Below are 22,860 nucleotides of genomic sequence, written 5' to 3'. Positions count from 1 at the left end.
CTGGCAACCCCAAACCCAGACCAGTATGTCAACAGTTGAACTGTTCAAGGGCCTCTTGCTTCGAGCTGCGCCGCATCTACCACAAGCAAGGTCGCCCCAGATTCACGGCACAGTACGGCACGCACGCACCAGGCGATCAGGAATACCGAATACGGTACTTGCTTACATCTCTCTGAACGTGGGACCAGGCAGGCGTACCGTACGTACGTGGTGTCGGCATGCAAACTCCCCCGATCACGTCCCCGTACTCCGTAGCCCCCGCCCAACAATCCAATACGTATGATTGGATGCCCGTCCAGCGGGCGGCGACAACCCCACACTACCCACGGAGTCAGTCGCTTGCGCAAGCAGGGCCTGCCTTACGTGTGCCGATCATGTCTGACGCATGCCCTGAAAGGTATATTACGGCTATCAGCAGTGCGCGCCGTGAGTGCGCGCAGAGCGAGCCTCATCGCTCCGTTGCTCCCTTACTTCGCGCCTCGGCAAGGCCGCCCGACGTGTGGTCACAGCAGCAGCTCGTCACAGTGCTGGCATGTGGCCTGCCGGCAGTAGCAGCAGAGCTCTATCCGCCCAGCAGACACGCAGACAAACCCACGCCCGTGCCGCCGCCGTCTGCGAGTGCAGCGCCCGAGCGCCTTCATATCACCGGACGAACCTGGCAAACACATACGCCCATACGGCACCCGAAAGAGTTCTTGCCTACCTGACGACTACAGTTCCGCCAAAAGCTGTGATGAGTGCCTGTCCGCGTTCTAGCGTTCTAAGTACGGTATGGCTCTACGTGCACAAACTGCCTGTTGCAACAAAGCCATGCGAAAGCCCTAAATGCACCATACGCACCGCTCAGCCTGCCAGCGCACACCCCAGACCACCGCTCACGTAAGAACAAAAAAGCGCTATCAGTCAATTGTACAGCAGCCACATCACACGCACCTCCGCCTCACCACCCTACACGCACGGCACTCAAAACTGCACACAAACGAACGCAAGCGGCTCTCACGCTCGCACTTCCACGCGCTCTCCCGCCCCGTGCATCTCCACTTCCGGCATCCCGCCCTCACCGACCCCCTCACGCCTTCGCCGCGCCCTCCGCCGCCGCTTGCCCATCCGCCACCTTGGCTTCTGCGCCCGCCCCGGCCGGCACCGCTAGCCCGAGCCTCAGCAGGGACGTCGCCATGTCAGACAGGGTGTCCTCCACAGGCGTCAGCGCCAGCCCCAGGTCTGACTCAACGGCGCTGGGGTCCACCTTCTCCGCCTCCTCGCCCGACTGGCCGTCCGGGATGTGCGCCAGCTGCGGCAGCCGCGCCTGGGTGGATGGTGCCATTGGGCGGATGAGCGGGTGGGTGGATGGGTGGGTGGAAAATGGGGTGCTCGGTTGAGTGAAGACCATTGGCAGCGGGCAGCAGCGACACGATGCCGCGGTTGTCTCGCGCACAGCTCAGCTCAGTAAGTTGTCAGGCCGACCTAGTCCCACGCCCACGCCCACCCCTTCCAAAACCCGAAGCCCTCAACCTCCACACCAACCCTCACCCCAACCCCACAACCCCCACCTCGTGGTCCAAGTCCAACCCCGACCTCAGCAACCTCCCACCTTGAGCACATCCGTCACGGACTTGGCGCTCGTGGAGCGCCGCGCACTGACGATGTAGCGCTTGCCCGCCGCCGCCGGCACCACCGCCGCAGCGATGTGCGCCCGACCCACATCGCGCACGTCCGCAAACGTCCACACACCCGACGGCGGCGCCGAGCCGTCCGGACCGGAGCTCGCCTCCAGAAAGCCCTGAGTGCGCCACAAGAAAAGTGTCAAATACGGTCAGGGCAGAGATGCGAGATAGCTGACAGGGCGCGAGTGTGGAGGCGGTTCTGCCCCAGGCAGCTGCAGCGGTCTCACTGCCACCCCCAGCGCTGGCGCCTGTATCACAGGCAACCGCTACACGCAGCGACAGCGCCGCGCCACTTTCTTCGCCCTCACCCGCTCTCCGCCCAAATCGCTCCTGATCATGTCACCACCACGCCGCCTACCGCCGCCCCGCCTGCCGCCGCGCCGCCCACTGCCGCCCCCCCCCGTCCCGCCCCGCACCTTGAAGAAGCCCACGCTGATTCCCGCCGCCGCCTGCGCCGCCGCCACCGGCCCCATCACGAAGTTGGGCAGCACAGTGGACAGCGGCAGTCCCAGCTCCCCAGCCAGGCGCCAGGCAGTGCGCTCAGCCTCCGTCTGCCAGGGCGTAGACCGAGCACGTGGGGCGATGGGGCGGGTCATGCGTATGTGCGTGCGACATGTCGTGTACATGTATGTGCGTGTCAGAAAGCACACGGTGACAGGGTGTTTGTCTGTGCGAGGTGCAGGGGGTTTCCGACACTGCTTTTGCCCTGTCTAGTCCAAACCACAGCCGTACACCGCCTCTCCCGCCGCACTCCCTCACTGCCCCGACCCCACAGCCATCTGTCCCCTACCGCAATCCTCCCCCTTGCCCCAACCCATCCTTCCCCATCCTTCGTCCTCCCCCATCCCATCCTTCCCCATCCTTCGTCCTCCCCCACCCCAACCTTCCCCCTTCCACACTCGTCCTCCCCTCTTCCCAACCCCACCCTTCCCCTCCCCCCACTTTCTCCTTGCAGCGCGACTGTTTCCTTACGGGACTGGTTCAAAACTTTCATCCACCCCATACCCACCCCATCCTTCTTCCTCCCCAACCCCATCCCTCCCCCTCCCCCAACCCATCCTTCCCCCTCCCCCGGCCCTCCCACCTTGGACACCCAGTAGGGCTCCTCCTCCACCGTTGACACGCCGTTCCAGTCCGCCTCCGTGTAGCGCCCCGAGGCAGCGCTGGGCGCCTGTTTGGCGTGGCAGTCGTGTACGGCTGCGCACGTGCGGCGGCAGGGGCGGCGCATTGGGGAGGTAGGCACGGGACAGGAGGTGGTGGTGAGCAGGGGCCATTCCTCCCCCCACCCCGTGCAGGTTTGATGGACGGTCGCCAGGAAGCATTGCGGCGCTAGCTGCGCCAAAACGACGACCACAGCCGAGCATAGCTGCATAACTCTTGTGCTGTGTACATGGACCCCGCCCCCCGGTGCAGCACACAGCCGGGCGCCCGTCCTGCACTAACACCCCAGCCGAGCAGCCCACAGGCACTCGCCTACCTACCGCGTTACACCCAATTCACACATGCGCGCGCACACACCCACCCACACACACACACACACACAAAAGGCCTACGTGGTTCCCTCCCTGGTGCTCTCTAGCAGGACCCCCCCTCCCCCAACACACACATTCAAACCCAATCCACACTCGCGCACCCGCACCCACCACACATGGACGACGTGACAACCACGCGCTTGATGGCCTCCTTGTGCCGGCCCGCCGCTCGCAGCACCGCCGCCGTGCCCTCCACCGCCGGCGCCACAATGTCCGCCGCGGGGTTGGGGGAGGTAATCACAAAGGGCGAGGCCTGGCGTGTGCGGATTGGGGCACCGGGGTGCAGGGGGAGCGGGAGATGATGGGTAGAGCGGACTGGGGTAGGTGTTACGTGGCAAGGCGTGCCGTGACTGCTGGGAGCCCGCACGGAGAGCGCCCAATAGAACGGCGGTTGTGTGTGCGCGTGTGTTGGGGGAGGGGGGGGGTGAGGCAATGGGGGATACGTGGCACCACGCCGTGCTAAACCACGCATACGGAGCATACATAAGGATCTTCTGTTGCTTTTGACTCACCACGTGGAAGACGTAGGCCACGCCGTCCAGGGCGCGGGCCAGCGCCTCCTCGGAGCGGATGTCGGCATCCTGTTCGTGATTTTGAGTTGGCAGCAACGGGGCCAACCAGGGATTAAGGCGTGGAGCAGCTTGGGGAGACGTGTGCGGAACAGCGTTAAAATGGCGGCGAGGCTGCATCCTGCTGGGATGCAGGCTGTGTGTTTCATGCAACGCCCACGGAGTCGTGAAGCAGGTGGCGGGGCCCGTGCGAGGGGATGAAGGCGCAGGCGTGACCTCATACCGCTTCAAGACTAGCGTAGCGCTGATAGCTCACCACAAAGGTCACGTCGCCAGCCAATCCGTCAAAGTTCTTCTTGAGCTCAGCAAGCTTGGGCGAGTCAATTGGCCAACGAGTTGGAGCTCGTATGTGCGCTCCAAGCTCCAGTAGCTGACGCGCTAGCTCGCTACCCACGAATCCGGTGATGCCCGTCAGCAATACATTGGCACCCTTGAGCTCCGAGGCAAGTTGAGCTGAGGAGGAGGCAGTAGCCATCGTTCTGACACGCGCGTGCAGGCCGTGTGAGAAACGTGTACTAGGTAAAGGAATAAGACTGTAGCGATTACGCTGCAATGCGCGAATTTTTTTCACCGGCACTGACCCAACTGGCCTGAATGGCCTGGACCTTGGTGCAGCGCGTAGCAGATTACCAGTCAATAAACCAATTGCAGCGTTGACTACAGCTTAAATGCGCAGTGAAGCATTGTGACGTGCCGACCAGGCCGCGGGAATCGCCAGAAATGCGCATTGCATCAACCCCGTACTTCAACGACCTGCAGCATCGACTACGCCTTCTGCCAACAGCAATGCCAGTCGTGGTCACCCTAAGCAGCCATAATGATACATTTTGCTTACGCACGTCCAATTATGATCCGCTTTGCGCGTGCAGCGGTGGCGGACACACACGCGTGCCACCGACACGCCTAACGCCCCGCTGTCCCCACTGTCATGCATTGCATTTTCAGCGCCTTCGCAGCGCAAAACCATGCAATGAGGTTATAATGCGCTGTTATGATATGATGAGCACAAAAATGCTACTCCATGTGACATGTATCAGCACCCTGGCCACTTTCTAGCATGCCGTGCACAAACAGGCGCATGTCAACCGCCATGCGCCATGCCTCCTATCACACGTGGTCAATGGCCAATGCCTGAATGAGACAGGCAAAGTGCAGGTATGCGCCATATTATGAAATGCTTCCCATGATTGCTTGAATGCACCCCTGGTTTGATGCGATGTACAAACAAGCGTGCACGTTGCGAGAAATGAACGTACAAGAAAAGGTGTCGCAGGCTGGGGTGTCGGGCAGCAGGGGGCCGCCCATGCAGGAGGCGGTGGCTCCCTAGTCCCGCAACCATGACTCATACCCGGGCAGTGGCTGCCAGCGAATACCGTAATACGCGCCGGCAACGGCGCATGACACGTGCGCGCGCAGCCAAGCACAGTTTCACACACATGCCGATGTGCTGTATCTGCATGCAGTGCTCGTCTGTCGTATCGCAGGGGGGGGAGGAAGCGGGGAGTTTACAAGGATGCGGATTACAATTGTTAAGCTGCCAGGGTATATGGTCAAAATGGACCTTTGAAAACGACCCTGGGTCACATGCAGTACTATCGCGAATAGCCGCCGAGGAGAACCGGGCTCAATGGCATCGGGTAGGCCCTGTTACACAGACCGCCAAAGTCGCGCCCGTTTGGCGACCTCGCCACCGGAGCGCGATTTCATTGTTTTGCCATACTTCCTCAATAGCGCGATTTGTGAGCCGCGAACTCGTGCAGACCGAAGCCCGTCTTCAACAGTTTTCCGCAGTTCCCTTGCGTGCCCGTTATAAGTGCGGGGAAAGCAAATCATTTACAGGCGGTGCCCATTGCGAGCAAATAAGGAAGCGAGCGTTTTCGTGAGGTTCTGGATTTAGCTTCCGTTTTTGTCGTAAGTTTGCTACGCAATGCACTTGTGGGTTTGTCTTATTAGCCTTTAAATTGTGACAATTCAAAATTTTGAAAAACCTTGCAACCGGTCGGACTCGGGCCGCGACCGCACGAAATCCCTGCCGACTCATGCCGACTCAGCCTACACACATTAACACCCCATTATTGCTCTGTAACATACGTTATGCCTTTGGGTGGGGCTCAGAGCGTTCCGCGCCGGACATGCAGCGGTTGATTGGCTAACAAAGTCGTGCTCACCAGGACTGAGCATCTGCACCCGAAAGCTTGCTGCATGGTGTCATATGAATGGCTGCTTCTGATTCGGGCCTGTTCAGAGCCCTCCTGAGATGCCCGCCGTGGGAGATGCCCTAGGACGCCCCTACATGCCGTGTGACAGTTCTGATGTTCTTTTCCGTGGCCTAGCCGCCATGTCTCTACATCGGGCCCTAGAACACAGCCTGTGCAAGAGTGTGAAGAGTGTGAGCCGGCGCGAGACCCCACCCACATCCCACCGAGACCCAAGCCGAGACCCCACATCCGCACCTGTCTTGCGACCCTTTGCGACCAAGTTCCCCACGTGCCTTGCCCCGCCGACCGAAAAGCAGCACACCCAGACCGAGATCTTTTCAAGGGATGGGCTGCTCGAACAAGAAAAGGTGGCTTTCCCTCGCAAGGGAAAAGTGGGCTGAGCCCACGCCACGTCCTCCGTCTGAGGCCGAAGGTTTCGATACTAGCCTCATCTGTGTGTGGCTGGTGTTGCACAGGGTGTTGCACAGGATGTACGTGTGTGTGGTATTGCACAGGGGGAGGAGGAAGGGGTGGGAGGTGCGAAGCGGGATGGGGAAGAGTTGCAGTCAGTGCATGCATGGGCGGCAGCGAGTTGACAACTCATCAACAAGTCAACATCACCTGCATGAGAGACGGGGCCAGTAGGCATATCAGGCAGGATAGGGCACTGGCTGCACTGCTCACTTGTTCTTGACGTTGTAATTGTTCTCTTTGAGCGAGGCTGGTGATGAGGCTGGTGGTGAAGGCGCCGCGGTAGGCGAGTTTGTTGTCCACAGCCTACAGGGGGCGGTGGGGTGGGGTGCGTGCGTGTGGGTGAATGGCAGTGGACCGGTAGGCATGAGGCTGCCACGATGCCGCGCACCACTCACAACCACGCCAGCACGCAACGCCTTCCACCATCCCCACCCAGACCCCCACAGACCCCAACTCGCCACTCCCCAGCCTCTGCTGTGTCTCGGCTGCTTCCTTACTGGGAGCGGTGAAAACGAGCCCCCACAGCGCCTCCCTCCCGCACATTCCCCCCTCACCATGATGGTGCTTGCGGAGGTCTGCTCGTCCTGGCTGCTGCTAGCTATAGAACAAGATGTGTAGCGGGGCACCAGGGCCGCCTCCGTGCTCTCCTGCGGATACCGCCGGTGGAGAGGGGTTGAGGCCGCAGCAGGAGGAGGCGGAGGGGACAGGTGACGATGAGCACAGGCGAGGGTTGCAGATGGGATGGGTTGAGGGGGCGCCGCTCACTTGAGTGTTGAGAAATGCCCAACCTGCCAAACTCCGACACAAGTTTCCCTCCACCGTCCTTAGTGATGCTGTTGCAGTGCGTGGTAGCGGTACGGCAGATACAACACCGTGCCACTGTGTATTGGTGGGCGATAAGGATGGTTGTTGTCTAGGCACATGAGGCAAGCAGGCGCAAGCGGCAAATCAGCACCAGCGCTACTGCTAGCAAAAGACTCCGGATAATGCATTCCATCAGCGCCCGCCAGCCCCTCTCGCTCCCCACCACGCTCTCTGATATCGTAGCGGACCTGTGACAAGCATCCGTGATGATTGTCAACTTGGCGCCGGCGGGGATCTGTATGTACCGGAGCCAAACACACAGCAGGTACCACATCGACATGAGCCCATGAATGAAGCTGCCCAACCTGCCTGAGCCCCAGATTGCCTGCGTTCCACCTTCCCCCCTGCCCACTGCCGCCACCCCAGCATGTGCCCCAGCAGCAGCACCACATGCCGTACCCTGGCCAGCAGCGCCGCCCCCAGCTCGTCGTCGGTGAGCACCCCCGCGCTCACGGCTCGCTATGCACGGTATGGGCGCCCGGTCTCCGCACGCACTCCGCACTCCCCGACTCCGCACTTCCGCGCTGCCGGCGATCAACGAGAGCACATACACTGACCTTAATGAGTGGCGACGTGGTAGACCAGGGCCCTCAGCGGGGCCAGCTCGCGGCGCCAGGACCCGGCCGATGCTGCCAGCATTATTTGCAACTTCGTGCGCGACCACGCCGACTTACTGCAGCTGCATAATGTGGAGGTACCTGCACAGCCGGCACACAACGAGCCGCTGGCCCATTGGGAGGCGTGGGAGGGTGGGAAACACCGTGGCGGCCCCTAACCTACCGGAGGGTGGGAAACACCCTGGCGGCCCCGGAAAGGAGAGCGGGTTTTCACAGGGGCTCATTGGCGGGGGCATGTGCGGGCGGGGTGGGGGTGGGAGTGGCTGGGGTGGGGCGCAGTTGGGGAGTTTTGGGGAGTTTCGTGGACTGGGGTCGACAAGGCTAAGCATGGCAAGGCTGTGTTCCGGTATGCGGGGGGTTAAGGCTAAGGCTAAGGATCGCAAGGCTAAGGCTAAGGACAACAAGGTTGAGGTTTTGATATGTGGGATGGGAACAAGTGGTTGTATCGGCCAGAGTTGGGTGGGGTTCAAGTTCTGGCAAGGGTGTCGCGCCTTTACGCGTGACTTGCGGTATTCAATGTGCCTGGCGGCATGTACGATGTGGAAAGAAGTAAGGCAGTGCTAGTGCTTGGCTGGTGATATGCTTGGCAGGCTGCTGTCCCGGGTCGCTAGGTTGAGAGGAAAGGCGGAGTCTGGAGCATCATCTGAACATCGGCTTACACTCGTGCAGCGAAAGAATCAGTGTTTAATGTCCGGTGGCCGGGTCCCTCGTATGGGTTGGTCATAGACTACACGCCTAAGATCAGGTCGAGAGACGGCTGCAAGCCGCTCTCGCCCAGCCTTTATCCTCAGCGACCGCGTCCGTACCGGGCACGCCCATGCAACCCCCATGCCAACCGGCACACACCCCAGACGGGCGCCATACATGTCGTGCTGGGCACCGGTGGCGCTGGTGTTCTCCAGGTTGGTTTCGGGCGCATCCTTTCTGGTAGTCCCAAGCAACGCCCGGCCGCCGTCGTCCAGCCCAGCCATCCCAATACAGCAGCCGTTCTCCGTCAGCCAGCCATGGGCGCGACCGTCCACCGCGTTTACCGTCGGTTACGAGGTAACATGTGAATTCGCAACTTGCGCTACCCTGCGCTACTGACTGCCTACTCTCGTGCCGCCTGCAAGCCCACTCCGCCATCCGCTCTGGTCTACGTACGCATTCGTTTCCACAACACTCGTCATTAACCCGCCGCTTCCCCCGACACGCCAACTTCATGCACCGGTCACCCTCATCAGCATCCATTTGTACGTCTGGAACACCGTCCTCCTCCCCGGAATCGCTCTTTAGCAGGTCGCAGTAGTCGCTCATTTGCGATGTTGTGCGTACCAGCACTGATTCCTTTGGTCAACGGTACGTGCATGAAACTCCTTCAAACTAGTGTGCAAAGTCACACTGTGTAGTTGGTCTAACCAAGTTTGTAATCGGGAATCTGTACATATCAAACAAAGCAGCTCTCATAGAAGGTATGTAGTCAAAGTGTTGTGAATGGGACACGGGTCCGAACACGGCAGCGCCGCACCACAGTGAGGCACCCTAATAATCCAGGAAGTCTGTCACGACATCAGCTTATTGTCGAGATCGAAGGGTCGGCGGTCGCGACCTCTACCTGCAGCCAACCGTTGCACGCGCCCCTCTCTACCGAAAGCGATTCACACTAGCCGCCCGCCCAAGAACTACAGCCGTAGCGCCATGCACAGGCACCGAGCAGCGATGATCCTCGCGCTGCGACCTGGAGCCGCCTCCTCTTCCCGCCATGCTAGTTGGATACTCCAAGCTCAGCAGCCTGTCCCCCTGTCCTTCGCGTAAGCCCCGCAACCTTCCTCGCATGCAGAAACAAGAAAGTCGCATATTTATAACTTGGCGTCGACCCCCCCTCTGCGGGGGCCGGGGCACGCCAACAGCAATTCACCCAGGCGCCCTCAACCGCACCCAATGCCAACGGCAACATCCAGCCTGGCAGCAATATGACATTGTCATCGAACAACACTGGGCATTGGTGCGTCCGTCATGCAGGCAGCCGACTCATTCAATCTCAACGCAGTCCGGCTTGTGGCCCGGCCACATGCGGCCCTGCTGTGACTGCCGCCAGCCCTCCAGCCAGGCGCACACCTCCCGCACCTCCCGACCCCGACCCCGCTGCCGCACCGCCGCCACCGCCCGCTGCCACTCCCCTTCATACCGCAGCGCCTCAGCCGCCGGGCCCTCACCCGCCCCACCCCCGGACGCACCCTCAGCCGCGCCCGCTACCCCAGCTGCTGCAGCCCCTGGCCCGGCCCGCTTCTCCTCCTCCTTCTTCCCTGCTTTCCCGCGGCCACCCGCCCGCCCAGCCGCCCATGCACTCGCAGCTCCAGCACCACCGCCTCCAGCACCACCACCACTGCCGCCAGCTCCAGCTCCTCCGCCAGCACTCCCTCCCTCCAGCAGCCAGCGCAGCTCGCTCAGCGGCACGTCAGGCTCCCCCAGCAGCGCCGTCAGGCCCGCCGCCGCGTCGCAGCCGGTGAAGCCCAGGCGCGCCACCTCTCGCAGCACCCGACGGTCGCCTGCCTCCAGCGCAGCCTCATACACGCACGCCGCCTGCACGCAGCATGCATGTGTGTTCGCCACAAGCCACCTTTGTCAGGTGCTGGTGTGCCCGGCTCAGCGCAATATGGCCCCCAAAGATGGCTGTTTGATGCCGTCTTTTTCACGCACTCTCGCACTAAGCAAGGTTGACCATAGCCTGCTGCCCCTACAGCGCCCTCCAGCCCACCAAGCTAGGCTGCCGTACTACGTCTGTAGCCGCCCCCGTCCCGCGGCTCCCTCTTCCCCCTCCCGCCTTACTCACGTTTGGGGCGTACCCTGATTCCGCCAGCACGCGCAGCGTCTCCACGCTCCCCGACCTCGCTGCCTCCAGCCACCAGGGCGGCCCCGGCTCCAGCCGCGCCCCCTGCCCTAGCAGGAAGCGCACCGCCGCCGCATGCCCGTTGCGGATGGCCCGCCGCAGCCCGTTCTGCAGCGCGTCCTCGATGTAGTAGTGCCGAGGCACGTCGTTCCCCTGGACCCGCTCCCGCTCGGCCGCCCACTCGAACAGCCAGCGGAGGATGGCGAGGTGCCCTGCCTCCGCGGCACACAGCACCAGGCAGTAGAAGCGCTTGCTGCGGCAGCGGACGCGGTAGGTGCGCAGCATCAGCTGCAGGAACCGCAGGTCACCGGCCTGGATGGGGCCGGTCAGAGGCGGGTACGATAAGCCGTACATGTCGTCAGCCTGCATCTCGGCGCCAAGCTCCTCAAACAGGAATGCGACTGCAGCGGCGTCGCAACGAGTCGCTGCTTCGCCGACAGCAGCAGTCAGTCCATCTCCCGGCCGCCAGCCGCGCTCCTCCCACAGCAGCCGCACGCGGCTCACGCCGTCCGGCCGCGACATGGCGCCTCGGAATATCCTGCACAGCTCATTGCGGCAGCTGCCCAGCAGCTGGTCGGTGCCTTCGCCGCAGTGCCAGCGCATCAGCCCATCCAACTTTTCCAGCCAGCAGGCTGTGGGGCTGCCTGCCGCGGCAGCGAGAATGTTTGAAAATGTGTAATCTCGGTGGTCACAGACGAAGCCGTCGGGTCGGCGTTCAAAGTAACCAGGTGCGAAGGTTCCAAAGCTGAGGTCTGGAAGCGCCTGCTGACCAGGTAGGTGCGGCGGCCGCGGCGGCCGCCCACCCAACCAATGCTGGTAGATGCGCTGGAGGTCGGGCAGCTTGCAGCCGTGCGCCGCTGCTGTCAGCAACTGGTCGACGCAGAAAGAGCGTTTGGCCTGCGCCGAGGCCATTGGATGTGACTGCAGCCAGAACACGAGCCCCGCGTGCCCGCTCCGCGCAGCGGCGTAGACTGCGCCTTTGTCCCACTGGCAGAGCTGCCGCCCGCCCGCAAGCAGCCAGGCGCACACGTCGGCATTCCCGGCCGCAGCCGCCTCCTCTAGCGCTGTCGGGAAGCGATCGTGCCCCCCGGATTGGCTGTCCTCAGAAGGGCAGCCCATGGCGAGCAGGCGCTTGCACAGGGCCAACGCCGCGCCATGGGCCCCCTTGCCGCCGGCCGCGGCGGCAAACAGCCAGCCCCCAGGGCTCAGCCCCGATGCCTCTAGGGCAACATCTACGACCTCAAGGCTGCCACTGCGAGCTGCCGCACGGACCAGCTGCTTCCGGCGCTTGGCGGAGCCACGGAAGACGTCCCGCAAGGGCGGATACTGCTCTGAATGCTCATAGCAGTACGCTGGCAGCGGTTCAGCCACCCGGACCGCTTTGAATGTACTAAGAAGTGCTGCAGTGGCCATGTTGACCAGCCGCAGCGTCACAGCGACCTCGTTGCGCGGCAGGAAGGCCGCGATCCTCTCGACCAGGTCCGGCGTCCATACTTCTGGACCTCTGCACGGCTCCCTCCCCGCCACCGCTCGCGTACGATAGCGAGGCTGTTTCTGCTGCGACGCCATGTCTCCGCGCGTTTGTTTGTTTGAGATTTTCCCGCGAGAATCTGTTTTGCTGAAGAACAAAAGGCTATATATACATAATCGCGGCCCTTGTATGCTGGGCAAAGGTAACACCAAAGCCTGCCGGTGCATCAACCTCGAACTTGAAGTGTTACGGCCACCGTTCGCCACCAACCCTGTCCGTTCGCCACCAACCCTCACCATCCCCCTGCACCCCGTTGCCAGCCACTCGGCCACTGGCCCCACTGCACGTGTGGCTCAGCTCCTAGCCCAAACACAGCCAAACATGTAGTCCGGTCCTCACCACGGGCCACAAACGGCAACCCGACACCAACGCAAGGCACATCAGGCAACGTAACGTGCCCGTGTGTTGCAATCCCCATGCTGCCAGTCCCGCGTCACCGCATGTACGCCCTGAAGTTTACGTCCGAGTGCTAAGGTCATGTCGCCACAGTCACTTGCACCCGCACACCACCTGCGGCACGGCGTTGTCATGCATATGCCCACGTCCCGCTGCGGATGTCTGCTGACGCACTAGCCACCGCAGCCCACACCATCGATGTATGCTAGCTCAGGGTGGGCCGCGCTGTAGCTGCCTGCATGCCAGCTACTGCCGGCCCCCAGCAGCAGCGGCTGGCGTGGCGCCGTATCCGTAGCTGTACGGGTAACCGTACGCATAGCCATATTGCGGCGCGTACGGCTGCCAGTGTGCCCCAGCAGCCGGCGGCGCGGCTGAGTGGTACGGCGGTGAGTAGTACGAAGCAGGCGCCGGCGGAAGCGGCGGTGGCAAGCAAGGTGGGGGCGGAGGAGGATGCGGCGGGGCCGCAGGCCCACCGTGGTGGTGGCGCCACCCTGCCCGGCTGCCCAACACATCATCATCCTCGCCCCAGCCCGCATCCGCAGCCACCAACGACAGCAGCTCCCATGGCAGCTGCGGCGGAGGGGGCGGCGGCGGCGGCGGAGGGGGTAGCCACCGTCGCCCGGTGACCTGCGCCTGCGACTGCCGCTGGAACTGCGCCTGCGGGGGCTGCTGCTGCTGCTGACGCTGTGATCCCGGCCCCGGCCCTGGATCCTGCGCCCCTCTCGCCGCAGCAACTCCCGCGGATTCCGAGTAGCCCTGCCCGTTTGCCTGCACCCCTTGCTGCTGGTACTGCTGTTGCTGTGATTGTTGCTGCTGCTGGTGGTGCGGCCCGGGGGGCCACTGCCAGCCGCGATGGGGGTCCCAATAGCACTGATGCCCAGAGGCATGGGGAGGGGCGGAGGAGTGCGAGGGGCCGTGCTGCAGGCTGTGGCTGTAACTGTGGGCCTGGTTGTGGCTGTAGCCGCCATACGAGTGGCTGTAGTGCCCCGCGTGGCTGGGCGGCAGCCACGCGGCGCCGCCGGTGTCTGGCCACGCTGACGTGTGTGTGGCCGTCTGCGGCTGCCCTGACGTCCCAGGGGCAGCCGTTGGCCAGGAAGCATCCGGGGCCGCAGCTGCTGCGCCTGCCCCTGCCCCTGAACCTGCTACATGCCCGGGACCGGCACCCACCACCACCGTGCTAGTGGCTGCCACCCTCCTGCCGCCGTGCAGTGGGCCCGCGGCCTGTGGGGCTGCGGATGCTTTGGCGGCGGCGGCGGCTTCCGCGCCGCCGCCACCACCGCCAACTGCTGCATGTGCTGTTGCCGCAGAGCTGCCATGGTTGCAGGGCGCCGCTGCTGCCGCCAACCCATGAACCAAGCCCGCTGGCCCCGCCGGCTTGCGACTCTCCGTGTGGCTTGGCGTGGCTGCTGGTGCGGCCTGGCTGGTGCCAGACTCGCCAGGAGTAGTTGCGTGGGCGCTGGGCCGGAGCGCCGCACTTGTCTCCGCGTTCATGCCACTTGCTGAGTCTATGCCAGATGCCCCTGGCCCACTCGGCGACCTGCATATGCCATATATTGTTTACGCAGCGTTTCGGCAACCACTGGAGTGCCTGGTACAGCCGGCACCAACTTGTGCTTACCCGGCCGGGCCTTCTGACTGGCTGGGAGCGAGTCCGTGAAAGGTTTTGTACTTTTGCACTGATAGTAAAAGTGATCTGCGAGCCAAGCAGTGCGAGACCTGTTACATCGGCACTGGCGCGGCACGAACGGCGGCCTTTGTGTGCCAACTGTCCCAGGATATGAGCATTTGGATCATCTGCTTACTTGACCAGAAGGTCACTGGCAAGTTCGTTCAGCGGGCGCGCCATTGCATCCACGTCCCGCCGCAAACAAGGTCCGAATGCTCAGCAGAATCCCATAACTTGGGTAAAACCACAAAATTAGGAGATCCTAGTATCAGCTCCTCCAGGAGCGTCGCAGGCCGTGGTCGCAGACAGCGTCGTAAGTCACTCGCGTCGTCAAGACAGAACGTTAACACTGGCGCTGCCAGAACTTTTAGTCAGTTCGAGTACACTTGCAATACCGGCAGGGATTTATAGTTTCAAAGCCTCGCGACTTGCCCGCCTGCGTCATAGGACTCCCGCACCACAGCATGGGCGGCGGTGTGCCATCCCACCCCATCATCCGACCCCTCTCGTCCCGTGTCATCTCCATCCTTGCGTCCACACACATCTACCAGCGCTTGGTCAGCGACATGAGCAGCTCCAGAAACTCAAAGGGGTTGCCGCGCTTGTCCTTGCGCGCCTTGAGCGAGTCGGGCTCGTCCTGCGGCAGGGAGGCACAGCAGGCGGCGCAACATTGGAGGCACACGCCACAGGGGTCAGTGACGGGGACAGCGGGGCCGTGCCAGGTGCACCGGATCTACGGTACCTGCTGCATGGCCCATCAGGAGAAGGACAGCACCACTCAAGCTGTCTAGTGACAGCAGCAATCTAGTCACATCCTTGCACAGCCCATCAGTCAGCCCCAACGCAGCATGTTCCCATCCCCGCTCCAGCTCAACGTCCTTTCCCAGCCCGTGATGCACCCATGCACCCTCTCTGCTTTCCAAGCACCCCGCCATCTCATGCTCGCCACCTCTTTCTCTATCCCCAACAGTCCTCCCACTTTGCCACCTCCCCATCGCCACGCCACGCCACGCCACGCCACGCCTCCGCACTCACCGGCTTGGTTGTTGCGGCCAGGGCCGAGCGCCAGCCCACCAGCAGCACCGCAGTCACGCCCATGCTCACAGCGATGAAGGGCGTCGGCGGCACGTAGCCCCGGCTGAGCCCGCGGATCACCAGCCCCAGCGGCACGCCCACAGCCCAGCACTTGGCGGCGGTGGCAGCGGCGGTGGGCACGCCCTTCTTGCGCGCGTCGGCGCCGAAGCCGCCCAGGAAGGGCGCCGTGGCGAACCAGCCTGGCGGAGGCGTGGATGGGAGTGGAGGGGTTGAGACTTGAGGGATAATAGACATGCAATGCTGGCAAATCGTGCGATGCAGCGGACGCTGACACACCACGACACCACAGCGTACTTGGCTGCAAACCGTGCACCGGGTGTACGCACCGCAATCGCGCGTCCGTGCAGTCCGCACCGGTGCCTGCAAACACTCCCGCCACTGCCCCAGTCCCCAGGCCCCTCCACAGTCCTATGTGAACATCGCACATGAACTCTCAACCTCCAGCCCACCAGTCCGCCAGCCCACTCGGCTCCCTGCCCCTTTCCTCCTGGCTCCTGGCTCACCGATGATGAAGGGCAGGGCAGTGCCCAGCGCGTCCGCCACCTGAGTGGCCTCGCCGTGGTTGGAGCGGCCCGCCGCCGCGAACAGCAGCAGGGCCACCGCATCGCCCGCCGCCAGCAGCAGCGCGCTCCTGACGCCAGGAATTGGCACGTGTGCATGCGTATACCGTACACATGGGGGCGCAGGAGTTGGTGCGGGGGTCACGCGGCGGGGGTGGAGATGCCAAGAGCCGCACCAGAAGCCCGCAGGACAGAGATGCGGGCTGTCCGAAGCAGGCCGTGTAGGTGTGGGCGGCACCCGGCAATGCAACGGCAACGGCAACTGGCGACACAGGACGGCAGCCTCAGGCGGCACATAACCCCTGATGCCGATAGGCGGTAGCAACCCCAATCTTACTCATCTCCTAGTGGCTCCCGACACCCCTCTTACATAACCCGACAGCCCACACAAGGAATGCGCGGCATGCGGGTACGCCACTCACTGCAGGTCAAACGCGCTGCTGCCGCCGCGGTCCACACGTGCCACACCCGCCCAGGCGTCCTCGCCCGTCGACTCCACCGGCACTACCTGTGGAGTGTGAGCGTGCGATGAGGCGGTGCCTTCGAGCGTGAGGTGTGGCGGGGTGCCATGTACGTCTTGTTGTTGTGTACGACAACAGAATGGAAGTCACGCTCGCTGGCTGCAGCCGTGCAACTCGTGACCGTACCCGGGGACAGCAGCACTCTTGACCCGCTGTGCCTTGCTTTCTCGTGCCATGCGTGTCAATGCCCGCTCCGGTTATGACCGCAACCCGACCGTCACGCCAATACCACCCGTTAAAGCGTTGGTCCTGCTGTTCTCGCCCTACACGCGTGCCGTACCCGCGAGCAAGCCCACACATGCAGCTGGGCGAGCACCCGCTCACCTCCAGGGGCTGACCGTCAGGGCCCAGCATCACGCCCGGCCTGCCCGGACCGCCCGGGCCTGGCCGGGGAGGCGGCCCGGGGCGGCCGCCTGGGGGCGTGGGGCGCGGCACGCTGCCGGGGCGGGGCCCTGCTGGGGTTGCTGCGGTCGCGGGGCGCGTCGCCGGCGCGGAGCCAGCTGGCGTGGGCGATGGCTGCGTGCTGGGGCCGCCCTCGCCCGCCTGGGCGCGGATGCACACGCGCGCTGGGATGCGGCTGGTAAAGGGCCGCACGCGGTGCGTGGCGCAGCCCCGCGACGACGCTTGGGAAAGCTGCATTGTGAGGCGTCCCGGAGGAATCGTCAGGGCCAGAAAGTTGCCCAGCAAGTGGGTTGGTGCTGCGGGCCTGTGGCGCTGTTCCTGCGAGTATATGTTTATGTTGGAAAGCAGCGGGGCGGGCGAGATTCAGGGCCGGCGAGTGACCGGGCGATTGTCCTTGCGTACCTTGTTCATGGAAACCGGGGTCAAACCCAACTTGCTCAGTAAACTGCGTTTCAGACGACAGCTACCAATTACACTAGACCTGCACCTCCTTTCACTGTAGAGGACTTCTAGGTCGAACTATCAAACCACGCGTTGCCGACACCCTGCATTTCGTGCCCTTCCATTACGTTCTTAACGAGCTACAAGTTACCCCCAGCACCTGACACGCCTGTGCGGGGCTGGGGGACCGGTTTAAGCGTTATTTTGTGGACACTCTGTCTCGCCTAGGTTTGGCTCTAGGCCTGCTTTAGCCCCTGAGGTGTGCACCTGAAAAATGGTTTTGCAAGAACTAGGAAGCCGAATCAGCAAGGCCGTGGCCACGCTAGCAGCGTCTAGTGTGATCGACGAGAAGGTCTTGGACGCGCTGCTAAAAGAGATCTGCACAGCCCTCCTTCAATCAGACGTCAACGTGAAGCAGGTCGCAAACCTGCGCAACGGTGTCAAGAAGCGCGTGAATATCCAGGAGTTGGCGGCCGGCCTTAACAAGCAGCGTGTCATTGAAAAGGCTGTTTTCGATGAGCTGTGCGACATGCTCGACAGCGGGGCGGACCCGAAGAAGCTGGAGCTCAAGAAGGAGAAGGGGAAGCAGCAGGTGGTCATGTTCGTGGGTCTGCAGGGCAGCGGCAAGACCACCACTTGCACCAAATACGCCTACTACTACAAGAAGAAGGGCTGGAAGCCGGCGCTTGTGTGCGCGGACACGTATCGTGCGGGTGCCTTCGACCAGCTCAAGCAGAACGCCACCAAGGCGCAAATCCCCTTCTACGGCTCCTACAAGGAGACCGACCCCGCGGCCATCGCGCAGCAGGGTGTGCTGCGCTTCCGCGAGGAGGGCCGCGACCTGATCATCGTGGACACGTCGGGTCGCCACAAGCAGGAGGCGGCCCTGTTTGAGGAGATGAAGCAGGTGGCAGCGGCCGTGTCGCCCGACGTGATCATCTTCGTCATGGACGGCAGCATCGGCCAGGCCGCGTTCGACCAGGCCAAGGCCTTCAAGGAGGCGGTGGAGGTGGGCGCCGTCATCATCACCAAGCTGGACGGCCACGCCAAGGGAGGTGGCGCGCTGTCGGCGGTGTCCGCCACCAAGTCGCCCATCATCTTCCTGGGCACGGGTGCGTGGCGTGGCGCGGCGGGGCACGGCGGGGCGCGGCACGGCGGGGTGGGGCGGGAAGGGGCTTGTGTCAGCACCTGGAGGAGCAGGGAATGGGCTGGGTTGGGTTGGGGATTGGGGAGGGCCAGGGGTTGTTAGGGGAGGGGAAGGGTTGTTGGCGTTGGCGCGTGTTGGGAGGTGGGGGAGGGCAGGGTGGCGGGCATCAACGCGGGTAAGCGACGGGGCACGGGGCCTGGGGCCCGTGGCCGGGGGTACAAGCAACAATGTGGAGAGTGGCGCAGGCCACCGGATGGGTGCTCTCCGTGGCTGGGCAAGGGCGGGCGCGGGCACCGCAGCCGTGCAGTGGCAGTCCTGCCGCCGGAGGTGAGCGGCCAGTTAGCTGGAGCCACTGCCGCTGGTGGAAGGCGCCACAGACAGAGGTGCGCAGCACGGGGCGGCCGCACAGCGCTGCGGAGCTGCAGCACAGCACCGCACGCAGCCGGAGGACAGCAGCGGCGCAGCCCAGGCGCGGGCGCCTTGCTGGTGTGGGGAAAGTGGCAGGGGCGGCGGCCACGGGCGACGGCGTAGGTGGCGCGAGCGGCCGCGGGCAGGCTCTGGCCGCATGCGGTCATGCCGGCGGAAGCAGGCGCGCGCTGCTTGCCCGGGAGGGTGGGAGCAGCACAGCGTGACGGCACGGCGCCGGGGTGGCAGGATTTAAAGCTGAGCTTTGGCCGGCGCGTGACTGCGCGAGCCGGCGCGCCGGGCCCCCACCTGCATGCCCGTACGCATCCTGGGGCACACAGCACGCCCCGAACCAATGTTACCTACGGCCGCATCTCCCCCCACCCTCACCTGCTCCCCACTCCGCACCTACCCCGCACCTGTCCGCCCACCCACCGCTCATGGCGCAGGCGAGCACATGGACCAGTTTGAGTCGTTCGAGACCAAGCGCTTCGTGCAGCGGCTGCTGGGCAAGGGCGACGTGTCGGGGCTCATGGACAAGATCCAGGTGGGGGAGGCCGATTGGGGCGTGGTGTGGGGGGACTGGCGTGGGCTACGCGTGCAAACCCACCGAATAGGTCGGGGGGCGGGGGCCACAATCAGGTTCTTGGCTTGACCTGTGACCGGGCGTTCGGATTGGAGCGCGCGTTCTTCTGCGCCGGTGCTGAGAGGCAGTGCGAGGGCCAGGTTTCTGAGCTCGTGGCACAGTGGCATGGCTACGCAGCAGCCGCTATGCGAACAGCGTGCCCCGCACCTCCGTCGCCACATGTTGCAGTAGCTTCGCCTTCCTCCCTCCGGCCTCGTGTCTGACGCCGTAACCCACCTCCCTCCCGCCTCGCCCGCAGGACGTGATCCCGGAGGACAAGCAGCCCGAGCTGCTGGACACTATCAGCAAGGGCAACGTCAACATGCGCGTGCTGAAGGACATGTTCGAGAGCGTGCTGGAGCTGGGGCCCATGAGCCAGGTGGGCGGCGGCGGCGGATTTACGTGGGGGGAGGGGAGGGAGGGGATAACTTTGAACCAATCCCGTAAGGAAACAGTCGCGCTGCAAGGAGAAACTGCAGCCGCATATGCGAGCTGTGGTACATCACCATGGGAGGGAGGGGAGGGGAGGGGAGGGGAGGGGAGGGGAGGGGAGGGGAGGGGAGGGGTATGGGTCCCAGGCATTTTTGGTTAGGTGGGCAGTGGCCGGCGTGGACGGACAGGCACGTGACGGACGCGGCGGGTTGGGAGAAGGGCGGTGGATGGCCGGGCGCTGGAAGGCGGTGAGGGCCGACGGGGCCTGGCATGAGGCCGGTGGGGCGAAGTCGGTGGAGGGGCAGACGCCACACACGAAGCACAAGAAACGGGAATGTGGGGAAGTGGCAGAGGGGCGTGGGGGCTATGGGTCGTAGGGTGGCACATGCTGTGCAAAGTGGGAGGACGGGCAGCAGGAGGACGGACACGCGTGGTCCTGGCCATTAAGTTTGCTTCCTGTCACCCGCCACCGCCCAGCCTCCTCCTCCTCCACCGCCTCCTCCTCACCCCTGGCCTCCTCCTCACCCCATCGCCTTCTCCCATCCTCCTACCTCCTCCTCGCCGTTCCTCAGATGATGTCCATGCTGCCGGGCTTCAACAGCGAGCTGATGCCCAAGGGCAACGACAAGCAGAACCAGATGATGATCCGGCGATACATCACCATCATCGAGTCCATGACGGACAAGGAGATGGACACCACCAACATCAAGATGCTGTCGGAGACCAGCCGCGTCAACCGACTGGCGCGCGGGTCCGGCTCCACACCGGCGCAGGTGCGCGGCACAGGGCAGCAGCGGGGCGTGGGCAGAGGATTTGACGGGTTATGATGGGGAGCTGCGCGGGTAGTGGTAAAGAGCTGCCGCCGAGCGGGCGTGTGTGACAGGGGAGCGGAGAGGCGAGGGGGCGGGAGGGCTGTGCAGGGGAGGGCGTTCTGCTGCTGTTGCAACCTGGGCTGCTTGCTGCAAGTCGCCGCCGTGATCCGAAAGCAGTCAGCTGCCGGTGCAACCACGGTCAGCGCGCGTGTGTCAGCTGCGACACGCTTTGACCGCATACATGCCGCCTGCGCCACCCCTTCCCCTCCCTGCCGTGCTTTGCAACCCCACCTCGCAGCCCGCCCTCCTTCCTCACCTGCCCGCCCTCCTCCCCTCTCCTCCCCTCCCCTCCCCTCCAGGTGCTGGCGCTGCTGGAGTCGTACAAGCACTACTCCAAGTACGCCACGCAGGTGAGAGCGGCCGCCGCAGTCCAGTCAGTCAGTCAGCCAGCCAGCCAGCCAGGCTGGGGAATGGTAGCTTGCCCGACTGTGCGGCAGGCAAAGATGGCGGCAGCGCTGCGCGGCTGCGCTGAGGGTGCAAGGGCGGAAACAGGGGCGCGAGGGCAAAGTCGCATGCTCGTGCCACACGGCTACTACTACCCCGCCAGCTACTCACTGCACGTCTCGCCTCTCAAAGTGCACCTCGACGATCGACCTCTCTTCCTGCCGGGGGGGGGGGGCGGGGCAGAGCCATATGCTGGTGCCGCATGGTTTGAGCCACCCAACCATCCGGTTACCACATGCCTTACCTCCCTGAACCCGACCATCACCATCCACTGCTCGCGTCCCCAACCCGACTTCCCTTCCGGCCGCCCCCAACCCGCCCCGCCTCCTTCTACCCCTGCCCCCAGGCGCTCAAGGCCGCCAACCTGCCCAAGAACCTCAAGGGCATGAAGGGCGACGTGCAGATGAACCCGCGCCAGATGCAGGCGGCGCTGGGCAAGATGAGCCGCGCGCTGCCGCCGCAGCTGATGCAGCAGCTGGGCGGCATGTCGGGGCTGCAGAGCCTCATGAAGGGGCTGGACGGGAAGATGATGGGCGGCATGGGCAAGTGAGGGGGATGCGCGGATGAGGCGGACGAGCCAACGCCGACATCCCTGCCGGCGCGGCGGCTGACGCTGCGCCCGAGCCCCAGACCCGGCGCCAGCAGCGGCCGCTGCCACGCTGGCGACCCAGGGCCCGAGCCCATGCAGGTGATGCTGCGGCTGCAGCTGGAGGCAGTGTGTTAAGAGGCGGCGCGGGAGGCGATCTGGTGGGTCGTCAGTTAGGTGGTGGGCTGGATGCAATATCCTGCGTAAAGCAAGGCGCATTGGCGCAGACTGTTTAACAGCTGTACAGTTTGACGCATGGTCTTTCAATGCGGCCGCAGTGTGGTGTGACGCAGTATGGTGTGTGGGCGGCGGTCTGGAGGTTAGGACCTGGAGTTCAGTTGGCCATTGCCGGTGCGTCGTAGTGCACACGCACCGTGCTTTGGCAGACGTGGCCGTGAGAGGTCGTGTGTGACCGCGTCGGTTAGTTTTGGGTCGCATACAGGTAATGGCGCGGGCTCACAGTTTGGTATGTTAGTGTATGAATACAGTACGCTGCGCCGGCAAGCGGCGCATATGTTCTGGTGGTGTGGGTCCCGAGTCAAGATGCGGCCGGGGCGACAGGAGGTCTGGCTGCAGGAGGCGCTGAGCAGGGTATGGGCTTGGGAATGAGGCGAGGCACTCAACACGCGCGGGCTGACAATACCATCGTGGTAACTCATGTTGCATTACAGTGCGTACCGTATGTAACACTTATCTGCACGAGACACGTGAGCGATAGGGGTCAAAGGAGGTCAACATGGCACTCCGGCACTCCGTCATCAGGCGGGTATTGTAATGCATGGTGTAATGCCCAATTGCCCATCAACCTGTGACATGCTGTGCAGCGGCCATCACACTTCAGACCTTCAGTGGTCTACGCCGCGTATTGTACGTGTGCATCAAAGAAGGCGAGCCCCTCATGCGCATGCCTGTCAGCGCACGGGAAGAAACGCAACCAACAATTGAAAGTC

At 63.6% G+C, this 22,860-nt stretch overlaps 6 protein-coding genes across 6 annotated transcripts; 2 read left to right on the top strand and 4 right to left on the bottom strand.

Moving 5' to 3' along the window:
* Positions 1–145: 145 nt before the first annotated feature.
* On the bottom strand, positions 146–4,496 carry CHLRE_13g569350v5 (uncharacterized protein). Its single transcript, XM_043069346.1, has 7 exons — positions 4,022–4,496; positions 3,709–3,777; positions 3,308–3,449; positions 2,749–2,861; positions 2,081–2,215; positions 1,592–1,780; positions 146–1,306 (listed from the first exon to the last, which is right to left on the bottom strand). The coding sequence occupies exons 1-7, from the start codon at positions 4,238–4,240 to the stop codon at positions 1,070–1,072; spliced, it is 1,104 nt and encodes a 367-aa protein (XP_042917321.1). The 5' UTR covers positions 4,241–4,496; the 3' UTR covers positions 146–1,069.
* An 820-nt stretch (positions 4,497–5,316) lies between these two features.
* CHLRE_13g569326v5 (uncharacterized protein) lies at positions 5,317–8,532 on the top strand. Its single transcript, XM_043069345.1, has 2 exons — positions 5,317–6,794; positions 7,981–8,532. Exon 1 carries the CDS (start codon positions 6,104–6,106, stop codon positions 6,362–6,364), a length of 261 nt encoding a protein of 86 aa, XP_042917320.1. The 5' UTR covers positions 5,317–6,103; the 3' UTR covers positions 6,365–6,794; positions 7,981–8,532.
* Positions 8,533–8,561: 29 nt separating this feature from the next.
* CHLRE_13g569300v5 (uncharacterized protein) lies at positions 8,562–12,396 on the bottom strand. Its single transcript, XM_043069344.1, has 2 exons — positions 10,731–12,396; positions 8,562–10,480 (listed from the first exon to the last, which is right to left on the bottom strand). The coding sequence occupies exons 1-2, from the start codon at positions 12,354–12,356 to the stop codon at positions 9,929–9,931; spliced, it is 2,178 nt and encodes a 725-aa protein (XP_042917319.1). The 5' UTR covers positions 12,357–12,396; the 3' UTR covers positions 8,562–9,928.
* Positions 12,397–12,444: 48 nt separating this feature from the next.
* On the bottom strand, positions 12,445–14,366 carry CHLRE_13g569275v5 (uncharacterized protein). The gene is made up of 2 exons (XM_043069343.1): positions 14,333–14,366; positions 12,445–14,251 (listed from the first exon to the last, which is right to left on the bottom strand). The coding sequence occupies exon 2, from the start codon at positions 14,203–14,205 to the stop codon at positions 12,961–12,963; it is 1,245 nt and encodes a 414-aa protein (XP_042917318.1). The 5' UTR covers positions 14,206–14,251; positions 14,333–14,366; the 3' UTR covers positions 12,445–12,960.
* Positions 14,367–14,421: 55 nt separating this feature from the next.
* Positions 14,422–17,276, bottom strand: CHLRE_13g569250v5 (uncharacterized protein). The gene is made up of 5 exons (XM_001693406.2): positions 16,881–17,276; positions 16,458–16,543; positions 15,979–16,106; positions 15,416–15,654; positions 14,422–15,017 (listed from the first exon to the last, which is right to left on the bottom strand). Exons 1-5 carry the CDS (start codon positions 17,193–17,195, stop codon positions 14,925–14,927), a joined length of 861 nt encoding a protein of 286 aa, XP_001693458.2. The 5' UTR covers positions 17,196–17,276; the 3' UTR covers positions 14,422–14,924.
* Positions 17,277–17,376: 100 nt separating this feature from the next.
* CHLRE_13g569200v5 (uncharacterized protein) lies at positions 17,377–22,709 on the top strand. Its single transcript, XM_001693664.2, has 6 exons — positions 17,377–18,511; positions 19,401–19,498; positions 19,836–19,955; positions 20,581–20,781; positions 21,180–21,230; positions 21,671–22,709. Exons 1-6 carry the CDS (start codon positions 17,674–17,676, stop codon positions 21,872–21,874), a joined length of 1,512 nt encoding a protein of 503 aa, XP_001693716.1. The 5' UTR covers positions 17,377–17,673; the 3' UTR covers positions 21,875–22,709.
* Positions 22,710–22,860: the final 151 nt, after the last annotated feature.

Source organism: Chlamydomonas reinhardtii, chromosome 13 (genome assembly GCF_000002595.2).
Source record: "Chlamydomonas reinhardtii strain CC-503 cw92 mt+ chromosome 13, whole genome shotgun sequence".
NCBI lineage: Eukaryota > Viridiplantae > Chlorophyta > Chlorophyceae > Chlamydomonadales > Chlamydomonadaceae > Chlamydomonas > Chlamydomonas reinhardtii.
This window is presented reverse-complemented; position numbering and strand designations above follow the sequence as displayed.

Excerpts from the sequence above, each read along its gene's own strand:
- CHLRE_13g569326v5 (XM_043069345.1), top strand. The coding sequence starts at position 6,104 with ATGTCTCTACATCGGGCCCTAGAACACAGCCTGTGCAAGAGTGTGAAG.
- CHLRE_13g569300v5 (XM_043069344.1), bottom strand. The coding sequence starts at position 12,356 with ATGGCGTCGCAGCAGAAACAGCCTCGCTATCGTACGCGAGCGGTGGCG. Across the intron at positions 10,481-10,730 it reads AATCAGGGTACGCCCCAAAC|GCGGCGTGCGTGTATGAGGC; the intron begins GTGAGTAAGGCG and ends TGCTGCGTGCAG.
- CHLRE_13g569275v5 (XM_043069343.1), bottom strand. The coding sequence starts at position 14,205 with ATGAACGCGGAGACAAGTGCGGCGCTCCGGCCCAGCGCCCACGCAACT.
- CHLRE_13g569250v5 (XM_001693406.2), bottom strand. The coding sequence starts at position 17,195 with ATGCAGCTTTCCCAAGCGTCGTCGCGGGGCTGCGCCACGCACCGCGTG. Across the intron at positions 16,544-16,880 it reads CTGACGGTCAGCCCCTGGAG|GTAGTGCCGGTGGAGTCGAC; the intron begins GTGAGCGGGTGC and ends CACACTCCACAG. Across the intron at positions 16,107-16,457 it reads AGCAGCGCGTTTGACCTGCA|GAGCGCGCTGCTGCTGGCGG; the intron begins GTGAGTGGCGTA and ends TCCTGGCGTCAG.
- CHLRE_13g569200v5 (XM_001693664.2), top strand. The coding sequence starts at position 17,674 with ATGGTTTTGCAAGAACTAGGAAGCCGAATCAGCAAGGCCGTGGCCACG. Across the intron at positions 20,782-21,179 it reads CCGGCTCCACACCGGCGCAG|GTGCTGGCGCTGCTGGAGTC; the intron begins GTGCGCGGCACA and ends CCTCCCCTCCAG. Across the intron at positions 21,231-21,670 it reads ACTCCAAGTACGCCACGCAG|GCGCTCAAGGCCGCCAACCT; the intron begins GTGAGAGCGGCC and ends CCCTGCCCCCAG.
- CHLRE_13g569350v5 (XM_043069346.1), bottom strand. The coding sequence starts at position 4,240 with ATGGCTACTGCCTCCTCCTCAGCTCAACTTGCCTCGGAGCTCAAGGGT. Across the intron at positions 3,450-3,708 it reads TGGCCTACGTCTTCCACGTG|GCCTCGCCCTTTGTGATTAC; the intron begins GTGAGTCAAAAG and ends CGCACACGCCAG. Across the intron at positions 2,862-3,307 it reads TGTCACGTCGTCCATGTGTG|CCGTACACGACTGCCACGCC; the intron begins GTGGGTGCGGGT and ends GCACGTGCGCAG.